The 14533-nt window shown below is 49.7% G+C and overlaps 1 protein-coding gene across 1 annotated transcript; it reads right to left on the bottom strand.

Annotated features, from left to right (window-relative positions):
• Positions 1-510: 510 nt before the first annotated feature.
• Positions 511-8671, bottom strand: PURB (purine rich element binding protein B). Its single transcript, XM_081146511.1, has one exon. The coding sequence runs from the start codon at positions 8611-8613 to the stop codon at positions 7699-7701; it is 915 nt and encodes a 304-aa protein (XP_081002637.1). The 5' UTR covers positions 8614-8671; the 3' UTR covers positions 511-7698.
• Positions 8672-14533: the final 5862 nt, after the last annotated feature.

The raw sequence follows: 14533 nt of genomic DNA, 5'->3' as shown, positions 1-14533 counted from the left end.
GGGAAAAAGATTCAATTTCTAATATGACAGGTACCAATTATTAAAGCCCTCAAAGATAAGCTCCTAGGGGAACGTCAATGAATTTTGAGTGTAAAGGAGCTTCTGAGATGAAAAACACGGGTCTATAGACATAACAATTGTATTTTTCCTTTAATGCTGGCTTAAGATTGGCCTAATCTACTCCACAGGAAGTCAGTTATGATACACACCAGGAAATGATAGGACCCAAAAGCCAGTAGAATAGGAAGAAAGTAGGGGAAGCGACAAGTGGCCTGTCTGGGGAATTACCCAAAGCATGAAATTCATTTACAACCTTGATTTACTCCAGACTGCTTACTAACTCAAAACGGGTTATGGGCATCCAGAGGCAGATGGAACATGCAATGGCTTATAAGTCATTTCAGTGGGAACTCACCCTATGCCTGACCCATCTGAGCCCCAGCAGATGCTGTGTGGCATCTCCCTCCCAGTCACCAGGTAATTCCTTAAATTAGAGACACCAGCACAAGATTGTCATTCACTTTTCCGCATACTTTATTTGTTACAAACATACAATTTTTTAAATATAGACTGTAAAACTCCATTTGCAAAAGTCTGCTACTGTAAGGAGTACACACCAGCAGTAAGGATTCTTAAACTTTTTTCTCTATGAGTTTTTCTGTCAGTTTTGCTAGTTAGTGGTAATTATGGGACCTGCATTTTAGAGACCTGTCTGAAGCTCCTGGCTGTATTAACATAGCTCTTTTGAAGCAGCCCTGCTCATCTTCAAACTGACTGCAATCTGAGCTTCAACCTCCAGGCAGTGAGATCAACAGCCCACCTAGACTCTGCTTTAGAACATTTTCCAGGAAGTGTGGTTTCTGAATGGGTACTGCACTTCACGGATTTGTTTGAATTGCCATGCAGCTCTGTTTGTTAAAGTGCATTCTTCTTTTAAAAAATAAGAGGAATAATCTTTACTCTTTTAACCAAGGTACTTTTAAAAAATGAACTTTTTGGTCTCTCAGCAGATATTCCCAAATTGATATTATCACTACAAATTTTAGTGTTCTATTTACAAATATTTATAGGGTTACAGGTGGAGGGGACCTTATAAAATTAAAGGTGCGGCTTCTCTTGAAGCAGAAGTCAGTCCTACATATTCACACATAAGAACACACACTTGGTTTACAATGCACAGCAGGTGGGTATTTACACAGACTGAAGACACCCCAAACCCCCCTTTAAAGTAACTTCCATTGCTTCTCAGCCTTTTGGCTAAGATCAATTGTAAAGTGGCTTCCAACCTTAACTCTAGTTGTACATCTAATTAGATCAGGAAGCTGTCTCCTGCTGTCAGGATTTGGTTTTACTTCAAATGGTGCCTGTAGATTCTGTACCAGCAGGACATCAGCCTCACTTTGGGGTGAAGAATCTAATCCAAGGAAGCCCCGGTAGATGTGACTGGAAACACCTCAGAATACAAATGGACTTTTAAAAATGATCATGGAAAAACACCTGCATGAAGGTGCAAAAGCATAAATCCCTACTACTTTCCCTAGAACTTTAGGAAAAAAGTCCAAATACATTATTATTCAAATAGATAATCATTGAAAAAACTCAAATATACTTGCCTGCTACCCTAACACGAGAAACTGCCCACTCTTTTTAAGTATGCCCTGCTCTGACTTAAAACGTTTCTGCACTTGCCCAATCTGTTAACTTCTAGGAATCCAGAGAGCTTCTGTTCGGAGGTGCAGTGTGGGCTGGGAGAAAAGGCTCTATGTCTCATATCTGAAGAGCTGAAAATGAAACTCCCAAATTCCTACACATGTACTTAGTGACATAATTTTTTCAATTTTCTTAGGACTCTCCCTGCAGTTATATGTTCCCAAAAAAGCAATTTTAAAGGGGGAAAAATATTACTTGCTCTGCTATTTCCAAGTATAAAGATTTTTTTGAATCATCCTAATCTTGTGACACAGGGTAAGACTAGGGACGAAAGTTTTCCTTTAAGGAATAAAGGGTGGTCTAAATTCATTTTCTTGAGTTAGCCACTGAAATTATTGAAGGGAGGATAAAAAAAATGTGCTAGTGGATAAAGAACTTGAACAGGTCTATCGCTTTCTCTCCAATACTCTGAGCCCACACTTAATCATAAAGATATAACAGCCCTCTCATTGGTGTCCGAGGACACTTCACATATAACCCAGGGAAAACAAAATCTGCTCCTGGGCAAACTCTGCTTGTTAATTACAGGAACAGTCATACTCTCTCGCTGCTGTTCTCACATGGCTCTGCCTGTCCCAACTGGAATGTCTAATTCAAGAGGCATGAGTTAGACTTTCAAATGAAAAGTAAAAGATTGTGAATAAAGGTGATTACATGGATGACATACTCCTCATTTCATTAGGAAATATACATTTGTAAAGTTCTTACTTGGATCAAAGGTACAGATGCCAATTGGAAATTATTTGAGTAATGTCATCATGATGCAATTTTATTTTTTCATTTCCCAAATCTGGTTTTTGGTACTGACAACTAGACCACATTTGTTGAAATAAGAGTCTGTTAAATTCACCAGTAATGAAACTAAGTTAGCTGTATCAAGAGTCTATCTTGAAATTTCTAGGGTCTAACATCTGAAAATTAATGGCTGCTTTTCTAGATTTAAAATGGGAAAGTTTTAATTTGCCATTTGCTATTTCTACCTTATATTTGGAATTTCAAACAGCATTGACATGCACTTTTTCTTTTTTGTCTATATTTTTCTTAAGGTAAATGTGTTTTTTCCCTTTTCTACAAACTCTTCCCCCCCCCACCACCCACACACCCACTATTCAGTTTATTCAATGGGAATAGCAGCTGTTTAGGAAGACATCTAATTGATTTACAGTACTCTAAAACTAACCCTGAAAACTGAATCTCATCATTTACTATAACTTCAGTGCTCTTGTTGACAAAAAAAGTTACTGTAAGGCTCAAGGGAAAGTAACTTGTAACTGTGAATGCAGCCTTGTTCACTGTCCCATCCACTGGAAGCTAGCAAAATGCATTCTGGATTAATACAAACTTTCTAACATTAGCAAAGATTTCTACGCTTCATACACAGAGTTAGAATAATATCCATAAGCAGATTATCTCGGGGAGCCTGAGAAACCATGATCCACATCACACACAGATTCCATGTATTTCATGATCAAAAAGTGCTTTATCTTGAGAAAATGTCAGGGTTAAAAATGGCAATATACAATGTAAAACCACTCCACACTTTCTCAAGTGAAGTACAAAACGGGAAAGGAGCAAAATGATGGCAGGCTCTGCTCTCTGAACAGGCCTTATGCATGTGACTTCAAGGATACTAAATTACAATTGTTTTTTAAGAGTTAACAGTGGGATTTTACATCACTAAATATTCTAAAACCTGAGATTGGACATCAAAGCAGTCAACATTGTACTTATCGGAGTAATTCTGATACTTCCTAAAAATAGAAGACAACTGAACTGAATAACTCCGGGGTCAAAACCATTATATTTCCCCAATCAAAAAGGAGACCAATCACAAACACATTAGGTACTAAGAGTGCTGCAGAACGACTCTTGGCAAACGAGTCATTTTTACATAAGCAAAAGTCACTTCTCTCCTTCCCCTTCTCACCGATCAAGGCCACACTATTTTCAAATGAATATCTACTGAGAGATCAGTTGTGCATTGGACAAAGTACCATAACTGGGTTAAAATGAAAACAAAATTTACAGTGAAGAAAACTTATGTGCATAGCTTACACACTCAAGCTTCTCCTCAATTTCACCTCAAGGCAAGGTAGATGCAAGCGAATTGTCACCTTTTAATACCTTGTGTAGATCACTCTACCCCCTGTAAAGCCAGTCAAGGTCACATTTAACAAAGCATCCTCAGCAACGACGTGCCTGAAGTGTGCAGCGGTTTACAGACCACTCAATATGAGGGCATTATTATAACCAGCCTCTTCTGCCCACAACCCTGCATTTTCAGATAAGACAGGATAACTGTTTTGTTTTGAGAAAACTGAAGCTTGAATCTCTTAAAAGACCTGCAATTTATTGCAAAGTGATCGAGAGGTAACAAAGGAAGCAGGTTAATGGCTGCCTGCACCGAGGGCGTCTCAATCATTTTGCAGTAAATATTATGGAAAGTGACTTGACAAGTAGCTGTGTCTGTATCACAGCTACAGTCATTTGTACCACCTACATGCCTCCCATAGTAACATAGGGTGTCTGGGTTTTGGTTTGGTTTTCGCTTTGATTTTTGGTGCCATCCAGATTTACACTTGGTTCTGTGCAGCATATGCACTGACAACTTCCTCTGCTGACGAGAACTGGGTTCTACATGAACAACAGGTAGGGACAGTAGAAACCAGAAGGGAACCGTGGGAACTCCTCAGTTTTTCGCTCTTTCAATTCTGTTCCTAAAATTGTGGGCTTCTCACTTCTGTAACTGCAGTGGTTTGAGAAATGAACATTCTACCAATTACTGGAAATATGAAGATTTTTAACATGGTCATTAGCTGAGATGTTTGCCAAAGTCAAAAACAAGTCCTAAAATGCTATTCGTAGCAGTGGTTGAAAACATTTTCTGCCTGGATTTAACAAAGATTATTTCCTTTAATAAGCAATACTTATGACCGAGTTCTGAAAGACAGCCCATTAATACCCCTTGTTTAACAAACCACACACTAAAAGTGTGGTTTCTATTGTCCCTAGAGACTATAATGAGGATCAGTGAAATGCTACAATCAATCCACATCCTTGTGTAACCTTCCTGCAGTGGGAAGAGAGGCCATCAACCACCCTGCAGGAGCAACAAACCTTTGAGATTGGTTAAGACTTAAAACCCACCACTATGACATTTTACCACTTAATCTTACATAGGCAGGTCAAAATTTTAATATAAATTACTTTTCCAACACATAGCTTATGCATTCTTTGCTCCTTTTTTTGGAGGATTCTCAAATTGATATCTAAAGATTTACATATGATATATTACTGTTATATGGTCTAATGACTAAGAAAACTTCTCTGGTAACCAAAGCTGATTCCATATATGGTAGTGTTCTTGGCATATACTCTATACGCCTCAGACCACTTCCACATTCTTTCTATTCAGCTAATTATAGCTTAGTAGCCACTGGTGAGGACTGTGAAGACCCTGTCATTTCTACAGAATAGAAAGGCAAGGCCAGTTACTGCAATTCACCAACAGAAAGAACAAAAAACGATAAGCCAGCCCCTTGAGGAGGTGCCGCACCTGCAAAACAACCGGCGCACTGCCGCTGAGCAACAGAACCACCACTGACGCGAGAAAACAAGTTGGTCTGTACAGGAATTGTCCATGGTTTAAAATGAGAAAGTTACAGCAACCGACTGATAGCTGCAACCCTACTTTTCATTGCTGCCTCAAAGGTTGAAACTTAAACAGTTTCTGCAAACTTAACGCTAGTTTCTCAGCTCCTTTACTAAAACTACTTAGGGATTTGTTCTCCGCAGCAAAGAAATAAAACACTCAAAACACAAAGGTAAATACAGCAGGACATCATTGAAAACAGCTGCCTTGTAGTACAAAATACAGTACAAGTATATGGATGTCATTAAAACATCGAAAATACTATTGCTCCCATACAATTTAGGAAACATTCTTTGCAACGGAGAAAAATTTTAAAAAAAGAAAAGCTTTAAAAAAATCTGTTTAAAAAGTCTACTGTGGATGATGAGAGTAGAGACATCGTCTGAAAAGGGCACCAATGTTTGTGGCTCTTCCACTTTTTTTTAAAATCTAAGATTAACAATATTCTGAATCACAGTCTAATTTTTTAAAAAGCCTAATTTTATATACATGATTATTTCCCTCCCTCTCAGCCACAATGCATGAAAACGACCTTTTTGTATATCACTTATTTCCTAATAAATACAAAAAGATTGTATATACTGAATAATACCAAAATAAGGTAATAAAAAGGGTATGCAATAAATTAGAAGGCAGCTCAAATAAAGGGCAGTCATGCAGTTAAAAAAAAACACACTAAGATTGTGGACGTGGGGTTACTTGCCTCCTGGTTGAGAAGGTGTCACACAAAGCATACCTGAAAAACTTTGGAAAGAACATAGCTTCCATTTGATTCAGTTACCTAGGTCTATGACACTCAAATACCTTTTGATGCGGTGGGATTAACTTGATTAGTAAAAATCATTTCTACTGAAAATCCATTTAAAATATAGAAGAGGCGATCCTTGAAACCCCAACTTTTATTCTTGAAAGACAGCTGCATAAACTGGCAAAAGCCAGTTTTGTTGAAATTTCAAGATGGTACAAAAACGCGTCCAGGATACAGTCAGTACATTCACGTTCACTTCGGCTCTATTCGGATGAATCTCGGCTTCCAAAGGGCACGCTGCTTGCTTGACACACACCCGTCATTTGCCAACTTTGATTGTGAGGTACTAATACAATGGATCAAGTTTTTAAAAATTTATTTAAAAAGAATAAATGATGCTGGAATTCTGGACCTGAGGATCTCTAGTATTTGAACAAATCCACAGATTAAACTGAAGATAGAGGAAGACTTCAGTTTTGGTTATTTCCGACTTTTCTGTGAGACGTATATTCCATTAAAGCTCAGGCTTGTAGCCACACTGTTCCTTTTTCAAGTTTTACGATTTAAAATCCAGCCAACTGGTGGCCAAAACAGCCGAATTAGCCTTAATTCACTGCCCCACGTGGTGGAGCCACAGGGATCTGGCTCTCACTCATACCTAAACCATTTCTTGGTAACGACCTCCGTGTCTGAGAGATCGGGGAAGAACATTAGTGAGCAGCAACCAATCCACTCAAAGTTTTTTCCTTGTGCTTTATGCCCGATTTTCCTTGTGCCTACTCAGCAACCCCCAACATAAAACTGCTCTTTCATCTTCAAAAAAATTTGCCAACTTTTAAAATATTTTAGTAACCAATTCTAGTTCAGGGTTTGACATCTGAATCCATTTGCATCCCGACAATTCTGCGAAGACAAGACACTGGCCTTGGTCCAGGTATCATGCAAAACCATCTTAAACAAAGTGGATCCAATCTGTTTCTGTATTCCCCGGTGACTTCTTGAATTCGTATTTTGCCCTGTCCATGATTAAAGTTGCATTCCTTTTCATGAAACCGGTACCCTCAAAAGTGGGTAACTGCAGAGGTCTCTCTTAGGAATTCCACGAAGACCTAGATCCAAAATGCTGATTTCAATGGAGGTGAAGGGATAGACACTGCAACAGTGAGGTCTAGAGAGACCTTTAGACCAGGTTCCCAAGTACAACACAAGTTCAGCTGTCATCAAGAGGTCTGGGTAACGCAGAAGTGTTCCCTGGCCCACGATGTGCGAGGACCTACCCCAAAGGGCAATCCCGATGGGTTCAGGAACCTCCGCTGGGAAACCGCAGACGCTGGGACTATTTTGCTCAGGTGACGAGACGCTGTTGTTCCTTGCAGGTTGCTGTCAGCTCCTTGGAACTTTACTGCTTTTCTCTAATTGTCCGTGACTGTTCTCTTATGGTTACTTCTCGTAATTAACTACATTATTTTAAATTTCGTTTTCTCCCTGTGGGCCTCCCTTACTCGCCTCCGCCGGCTCACTGGGGACGAGCAGGAGCGAGCTCTTCAGACCGGGGACGGAGGCGGGGGCCGCGGGGACGCCGCGCCGTTCAGTCCTCGTCGGCCTCCTCGCCCTCCGACTCCTCCCCGCCGCCCCCGCCGCGGCGCTCGTAGAGCTTATCCCTCTGCCGCTCCTGGATCTCCTTCATCTCATCCGCATACCGGCAAAAGGCGCCCCCGAACTTGCCCCAGGCCTTGAACGGGACGGTGATGGCGTTGCGGTAGGACGGCTTCACCTCGCTCACGCGCAGAAACACCCCGTACTTGTTGCAGCCCACGTCGAAGAAGAAGCGCTTGGAGTCCACCGTGATGGAGGTGCCCTCCGGGAGCTCGCCGTACGGGCCCCCGCCGGGGCCCCCCGCGCCGCCGCCCGGGCCGCCGGCCAGCTCGTCGTCGTCGCCGCCGTAGTCGTCGATGAGCTTGGCCAGCGCGTCGCGGAACTCGATGAGGCCCTGCGCCGGCAGCGCGATGGTCTGGCCGCTCTGCAGACCGCCGGGCCCGGGCCCGCCGCCGCGCGTGACCGTCTGGCGGATGCGCAGGAAGCGGCCGCGCTGGTTCTCCTTGAGGTCCAGGTAGTACTTGCGGTTCTCGCGCACCAGGAACTCGCTCTTGAGCGCGCGCCGCGGCCCGCCGCCCTCCTCGGCCGCCGCCGCCGCCGCCACCTGCTCGGGGCTGCTGGGGCCCAGCTGCGCGTAGTGCTCGATGAAGTCGCCCAGGTAGTCGCGGAACTCGGCGGCCACGGCCATGGAGAGCGTGAGGCGGCTCTTGGAGCCCCCCGCGCCCACCTCGGCGATCTTGAGGAAGCGGCCCTTGGCGTTCTGCTTCACGTCCAGGTAGAAGCGCTTGTTCTGGATGTCCAGCCGCTTCGAGGCCAGCTCCTGCGTCTCCTGCTCGCCGCCGCCGCGGGACGCGGGCTGGAAGCAGCCGGGCCCGCCGCGCTCGCTACCGCTGTCGCCGTCCGCCATCTTCTCGGCCGCCGCGCCCTGGCCGCCGCCGCCGCCGCTGCCGCCGCGCCCTGGCTGCCGCCCGCCGCCCGCCGCGCTCGCGCCCCTGCCCTCCGCCCTGCGGCTCGCTCTCCGGGGCCCCCCAGCCTCGCCGCCGGCCCGCTCACTCACTCCGGCCGCCCATCGCCGGCCGCCGCCCCCCACCGCCCCCGCGCCCCGCCCCGCCACTTCCGCCCGGCCCGCGCTCGCTTCCGGCGCGCGCGCGCATGACGCCACCGGCCACGCCCACCACGTCCTCGCGGCCGGAAGCGGCGCGTGGGCGGCGGCGGGGCGCAGAGAAGTGACGTCAGGAGGGACGGGGCCGCTGGGGGTGTCAGGTGGGGGTCCCCGGAAGTGCGGCGTCCTGCGCGTGGCCCAGGTTCACGCCGGGGCCCCGGTTGGCGTGTACGCTGCAAGCGCACTGCCTGCCGACGCCGCACCTGCGCGCAGCTGTCAGTCCCGGTCCCTTAGAGAGGCGTTCAGGGCGGGTCGCCCGCGCCCAGCCCCCGGTGGGGCCGTGGGGTGCTGGCCTCCGCGGGACGTGGGAGCGGAGTCCCCGAGGTACGGAGGGTGCGCACGAGGGCGGGCTCGGCGCTGGTCCGCGGGGCACCTCGCGGCGCCGGGGACACGCACGGGGACGGCGGCGTGGCGGCCGCGTCGTTACACGCGGGAGAGCAGCGCGAGGGCCTGAGCGCGACGGGCGGGGACGCGGGGCCCGGGGGGGTCGCGCCCCCGACAGCTGCGCGGGCGCCACAGCCGTTTCCGTGTGACACGCTCGGGAGGACCCGTGGGCCGCGGGCCGCGCGGGAACAGAGCGGCCTCGGGTCGGGGCCCGGCGAGTCCGCTGCCCACGAGCGAAGCGGGAACGGTAGCGCCTGGCCCGGTGGTGACGGGAGCTAAAGGGGACGCGCCTCCCGGCAGAGAGTCGCCCGCCCCGGGTGAGGAGGCCCGGGGAGGGGCGGTCGGCGGTGGGAACGGGCGGCCTCGCCCCTCCCCGGCCCCCCGGCTCCCGTCCTGCACTGCAGCCCTCCCTTCGCCTCGGTCCTTTTTGGTGACGGGGTACCTGGTGGGTTTGTTTACAGGCGACAAGTGAGGGGACGCCCGTAGAGCACGTGGCCTGACCGGGGAGCTCCCTGGGCGGACCCCTGCCTGCTCCAGGGAAAGGCCGTCCGCCCGGCCAGCTCTGAGCGGTGACCGCGACGGGAGCCGCCCGCCCCCCTGGTCGGGGTGGGCGCGGTGCCCTCCCGGGCTGAAAACACGCGGCCCCACAGAGCCAGAGCAAGAGCCAGCCAAGCGGGGGGTCGGGGCGAGTCGTGAAATTTGGGGTCTTGGAGAGGATTTGGACCTTTAGACGCCCCAGGGAAGGAATGTGATGAGGCGTCACCGGCCTTCTTGACGGACGTCCAGGCACCTCCCCTGACTTGCTGACCAGACCGCGTCCCTGCACGGGGACCCCAACGTGGGGACCCCACATGGGAAGGATTCTCTATCTGCTTGGGCGTCACAGTCAGGTTCCACTGGAGGGTCAGTGACCAGAAACTTGATGTAAACGCGAATGGGGAGGGCCTGTGGGGAGACCTCGCTGCACCGTCCCTCAGTCCCCCCCAAACTGGAAGACGCCCGCTCGCCTGCCGCGGGAAGGAGGAGGGTCTTCTGCACGGAAACCGCTCCGCCAATGAGGGGTGGCCACGGCGCGGCCAGTGGAGAGCCGCTACGCCCCGAAGGCCCGGTTTCCTCCAATGGGCGCTCCGTTTACAGCCGCGCCCCCTTCGCCTGTAGAAAGGAGGTTCCCGTGCCCGGCGGTGCGGCCCAGTGGTTAGAGCGCCGCCCTCCGCCGCAGACCCGGGTCCGTCCCCGCGGGGCGCGTGCGGGAGGCAGCCACTCGATGTCTCCCATCCATGTTCCTCCCTCCCTCCCTCCCACTCTCTGAAACGCGCTGGACAGAATATCCTCCCCTGAGGATTAAATAATAATAATAATAAAGAACATTCCTCTTCTTTGGTCTCTGGACTTGCCCAGGTTCACCTGCCATTAGACTGTCCAAATTGCAGTTCTTTATGGTTCCCAAATAAACCCTTTTTGCTGGAGAAAAAGCTGCTGTTTGTTTTAAGGTGAACAATTGCTCTCTTTCCTTTGAAATTTCATTCTTTCCTTCTACGCTTAGGTTCTAATACCCTATCATAATATTCAACAATCACGTCGTTTTTTCAGACTTTTCATAGTTTGATTTTTAAAATACATGTGATTTTTATCCTATACTTATATTTTGTGTCTAACTGCGGTTTAGCTGGAATGTGTTTTGGTGTGTGGTATGCCGCGGAGAACCCAAAGCATTTCCTTCAAGTGACCAATTGTCCCAGTGCTATTTATTGAATAGCCTTCCAAGGACAGACCTCAACAGGTGGAGACTGATGTGGGTTATTTTGGGGCAGAGGGAACATTTGTTCCCAGATGGCTAGAAGTCTAGTTTGGCTGGAGCCCAGGATCTGTGAGGGGGTGATGAACAGCGCAGGGGAAGGCGGCTAGACAGGCTCGTGGGGAGGCCCTGATTTATAGGCGGGGGCTTGGCCTCGAGTCAAAGGGGAACCCCTGGAGCTGTATAAATAGGACCGTGGTGCCTCTGCTCTGTGCTTGGGGGAGGTGACCCATGACAGAGGACAGTGTGTGTGGGCTTGGTTAGGGGCAGGGATGTGTTGCAGACCCAACCCAGCAGGCTAGTGGACAGGGAGGGAGAGTGTGGGGTTTGGGGGCAGGAGAAGGGTTAAGATTTAAAAACCTGATGTGGCCTGGCCGGGCATAGCTCAGCGGTTGAGCATTGACCTGGGATCCAGGCGATCCGGGTTCGATTCCCGGTCAGGGCACATGCCCAGTTTGCAGCCTGATCAATGACTCTCTCATCATTGATGTTTCTATCTCTCTCTCCCCCTCTCCTTTCCTCTCTCTGAAATTAATAAAGATATATTTAAAAAATAACACAAACCTGATGTGGGGGTGTGAGAGAACTAAAGGACAGTTTTAGAGAGGATGCCGTGAGTTGCCATCTCCCAAGGCTGTTGGGGAGGGATGAGTTCTTGTTGGAGGTGATAGGGAACATTGAACTGAGACCTCAGAAGGCCTGATGCTGCCAACGTGAGGTGCTCCTCCCCACACATAATTCACAATAAACTGTACACTACAGGATGAGCTGCTTCGATGCATTTTTGGAATATTAAAGTTTTCCCCCCGGAAGTTCATTACTTCTCGGTGGCCCTAAGCACCTGTTGTGACCACCTTTTGGCAAATCCAGCCTGAGTGAGAGGGGCTCTAAGTGTCAGCATGTTAAATTTGAGGAGCTGGCTGGATGCCCAACGGGAGATGTCCAGGCAGCTGTGGGACCCAGACAAGTGGGGTCAAGAACAGGGGCAGCACCCTGCTTGGCATGGTTCAGTGGTTAGAGTGCCATCCCGAACACTGAAGGGTTGAGGGTTCAATTACCTGCCAAGGGCACATACCTGGGTTGCAGCTTCAATCTCACATCGATTTCTACCCCCCCACACTCTCTCTAAAAATCAATTGAAAAAATACCCTTGGGTGAAGATTAACAACAAAGAGTTAGGTGTGTGCTGGAGACGAGGCCATGAGACTGCGAAGCTTGGGCAAGAACCCCCTAAACTGCCGGTCTGGCCAGGGCTGGGGCAGGTGGAGCAGATGGGATCAGCCTTGCCAGAGTGGGGGAGGCACCGAGGGTGAGGGATGGGCACAGTGGCCTCAGGTGCCCGCCTCTTCACATGGCTCCGGGCCAGGAGAGGGAGGAAGGTCCAGATCTTGCAGGACATGCCTTCTTTTCCTCTTAAGCTCAAAATAGAAACCCATACAACAGTTCAAGAATATCACTCTTTACCCAGACCCCTAAATGTTAACGCTGGACCACCTTTGCTTCCTGAGAGCAAGCTGTGGATATCATGCTCCTTCAGCATCTTTTTCCTGAAACAAGGGCACTCTCCTGCCTCACCAGAGCACAGTGATTCATCAGGACATCGCAGGCCCTGTATTGTATTTTGCCACATTGCCCAATTGTGTCCTTAGTAGCAAAAGGTCCCGTTTACTTGGGGGGCCTGTGTCCTTCCTCTTTTAATCTGGAACCAGTTCTTCCTCAGTTTGTCTATCTGTCTGTCTTTCCCCGCATTGACAAACCTGAGGAGGAAAGGATGGTGGTTATGTGGAGTGTCCCCCACTTTCGGCCTGGGGCTTGTGTTCAGATGTGTTTGGGACCAAGTCAGTGGACACCATCAAGAACTCTCCTGCCCTGTGCTGCGCGGAAGCTGCCTGACTTCCCTGGCTGATCCAGCCTTTCCACCTGGGAGGAAGATGTACTGAGGGCAGCAGGCACGACTGGAGCTTTGGAGAAACTGAGACTGAGGGTGCCCTCCCTGCCGGCCAGGCCCAGGGTCCAGCTGGCATGCGCCGAAGCCTCCAGTGACGTTTCCTTGGACATGTGCCGCTGGAAGCAAGTGTGTCTGAAGAGACGGCCTCTCCCAGGCTGTACAGGAGCCTGCACCTGCTGTGTATGCCGGGGCCTTTTGTCTTCTCTGGGGTAGAAAATTGCGTTGGTGTTAGATTCCAGGGGCTCAGTGTCCCAGCCTTGGGGCTTCCAAGTGAGGTCAATAACAGTCTGAGACTTGTAGCTGCTCTTGGCCTTAAAAATAACACCCTGGGGCCCTCCCAGAGGCCAGGAAGCTCTAAACTCCCTTTTGTCTCTCGTAGCCAGCACTCCCATGTGGCCCTAGAACCCCCAAAGGCGTGTCCTCGGACCATCTGGGCCTCGCTGCACCTTCTGCCTGGCATCATGGAGGGAGGTGTGCTGGGCTCCAGGGCAAGGGCTTGCCCTGGATGGTGTTACTCATGGGTCCCCTGTGGGCTCCAAGCTCTGTAAACACCCAGGGTTAAGAGGAGAGCAGGCACGTAAAACCCAGACCTTCCTTGTCTTTCTGGGGGCGGGGGGTATGTTTGTTGGATGAGAGAGTTGAAACCCCAACCCAACAACCTTAAAAGGAACAGATCCCTAGAAATAGAACTGTTGGACAGTATAGCAACTGTGTGATAAACAGGTCTGAGGAGGCCATAATTTGGGTCACTCCAGCCCTAAACAGTAGGGGGTCGGCCCATTCTCGGCCACAGGGGCTTGGGGGCCTCTTCCCGTCTTCCTCAGCTCCACAGGGCCAGCTGTGCTCACAAAGCCTCTAGTCAGGGCTCTCCCCTCAGCTGCTGCAGGGAACAGGTGTGCCCTTTCCAAACACCCCTTAGGTCACTTGTGGTCTCTCCATGGAGCCAGACAATGGCCATCTGTTGTGGCTTCTCATTTCATCCAGAAAATCCCAGAATGGGTCCTCCCTCCAACACTTCCTGGGGACTCTGCTCCTGCCTCCCCCAAACCTTCCAGAAGGCCATCTGGCTTGGAACCGGCCCCACCTGGTTCCCCATCTGCCCTTTGCCCAGTTAGACGAGGCTCTCCCTCCCTCAGGCTGGAGATGCCCAAGTCTGCTGAGCACAGAGCAAGGCTGTGGGATTAAGTCCCACGGGCACACCTGCCTCCTGCATGCCCCCTACTGAGGATCAAGCCTGCAACCCAGACTTTGTGCCAAGTCTACTGAGCACAAAGTAGGGACGGCCTGACCTACAGCCACAGCCTTTAAAGAAATCCTTATGGAAGTTACGGCCGGGCCGGTGTGGCTCAGTGGTTGAGCATTGGCCCATGAACCAGGAGGTCACTGGGATTCCCTATCAGGGCTGGGGCCCAGGTTGCAGGCTCTTTGATCCCCAGTAGGGGGCGTGCAGGAGGCAGCCGATCGACCTCTCTCATCAATGATGTTTCCATCTCATCCATGTTTCTATCTATCCTTTTCCCTCTCTCAAAAAAAAAAAA

Source organism: Miniopterus schreibersii, assembly GCF_964146895.1.
Source record: "Miniopterus schreibersii genome assembly, chromosome: 9".
Lineage (NCBI taxonomy): Eukaryota > Metazoa > Chordata > Mammalia > Chiroptera > Miniopteridae > Miniopterus > Miniopterus schreibersii.
Note: the sequence above shows the minus strand (reverse complement) of the source record. Positions and strands in the feature narration are given on the sequence as shown.

Bases quoted from the DNA above. Each gene is read 5' to 3' on its own strand.
- PURB (XM_081146511.1), bottom strand. From the start codon at position 8,613: ATGGCGGACGGCGACAGCGGTAGCGAGCGCGGCGGGCCCGGCTGCTTC.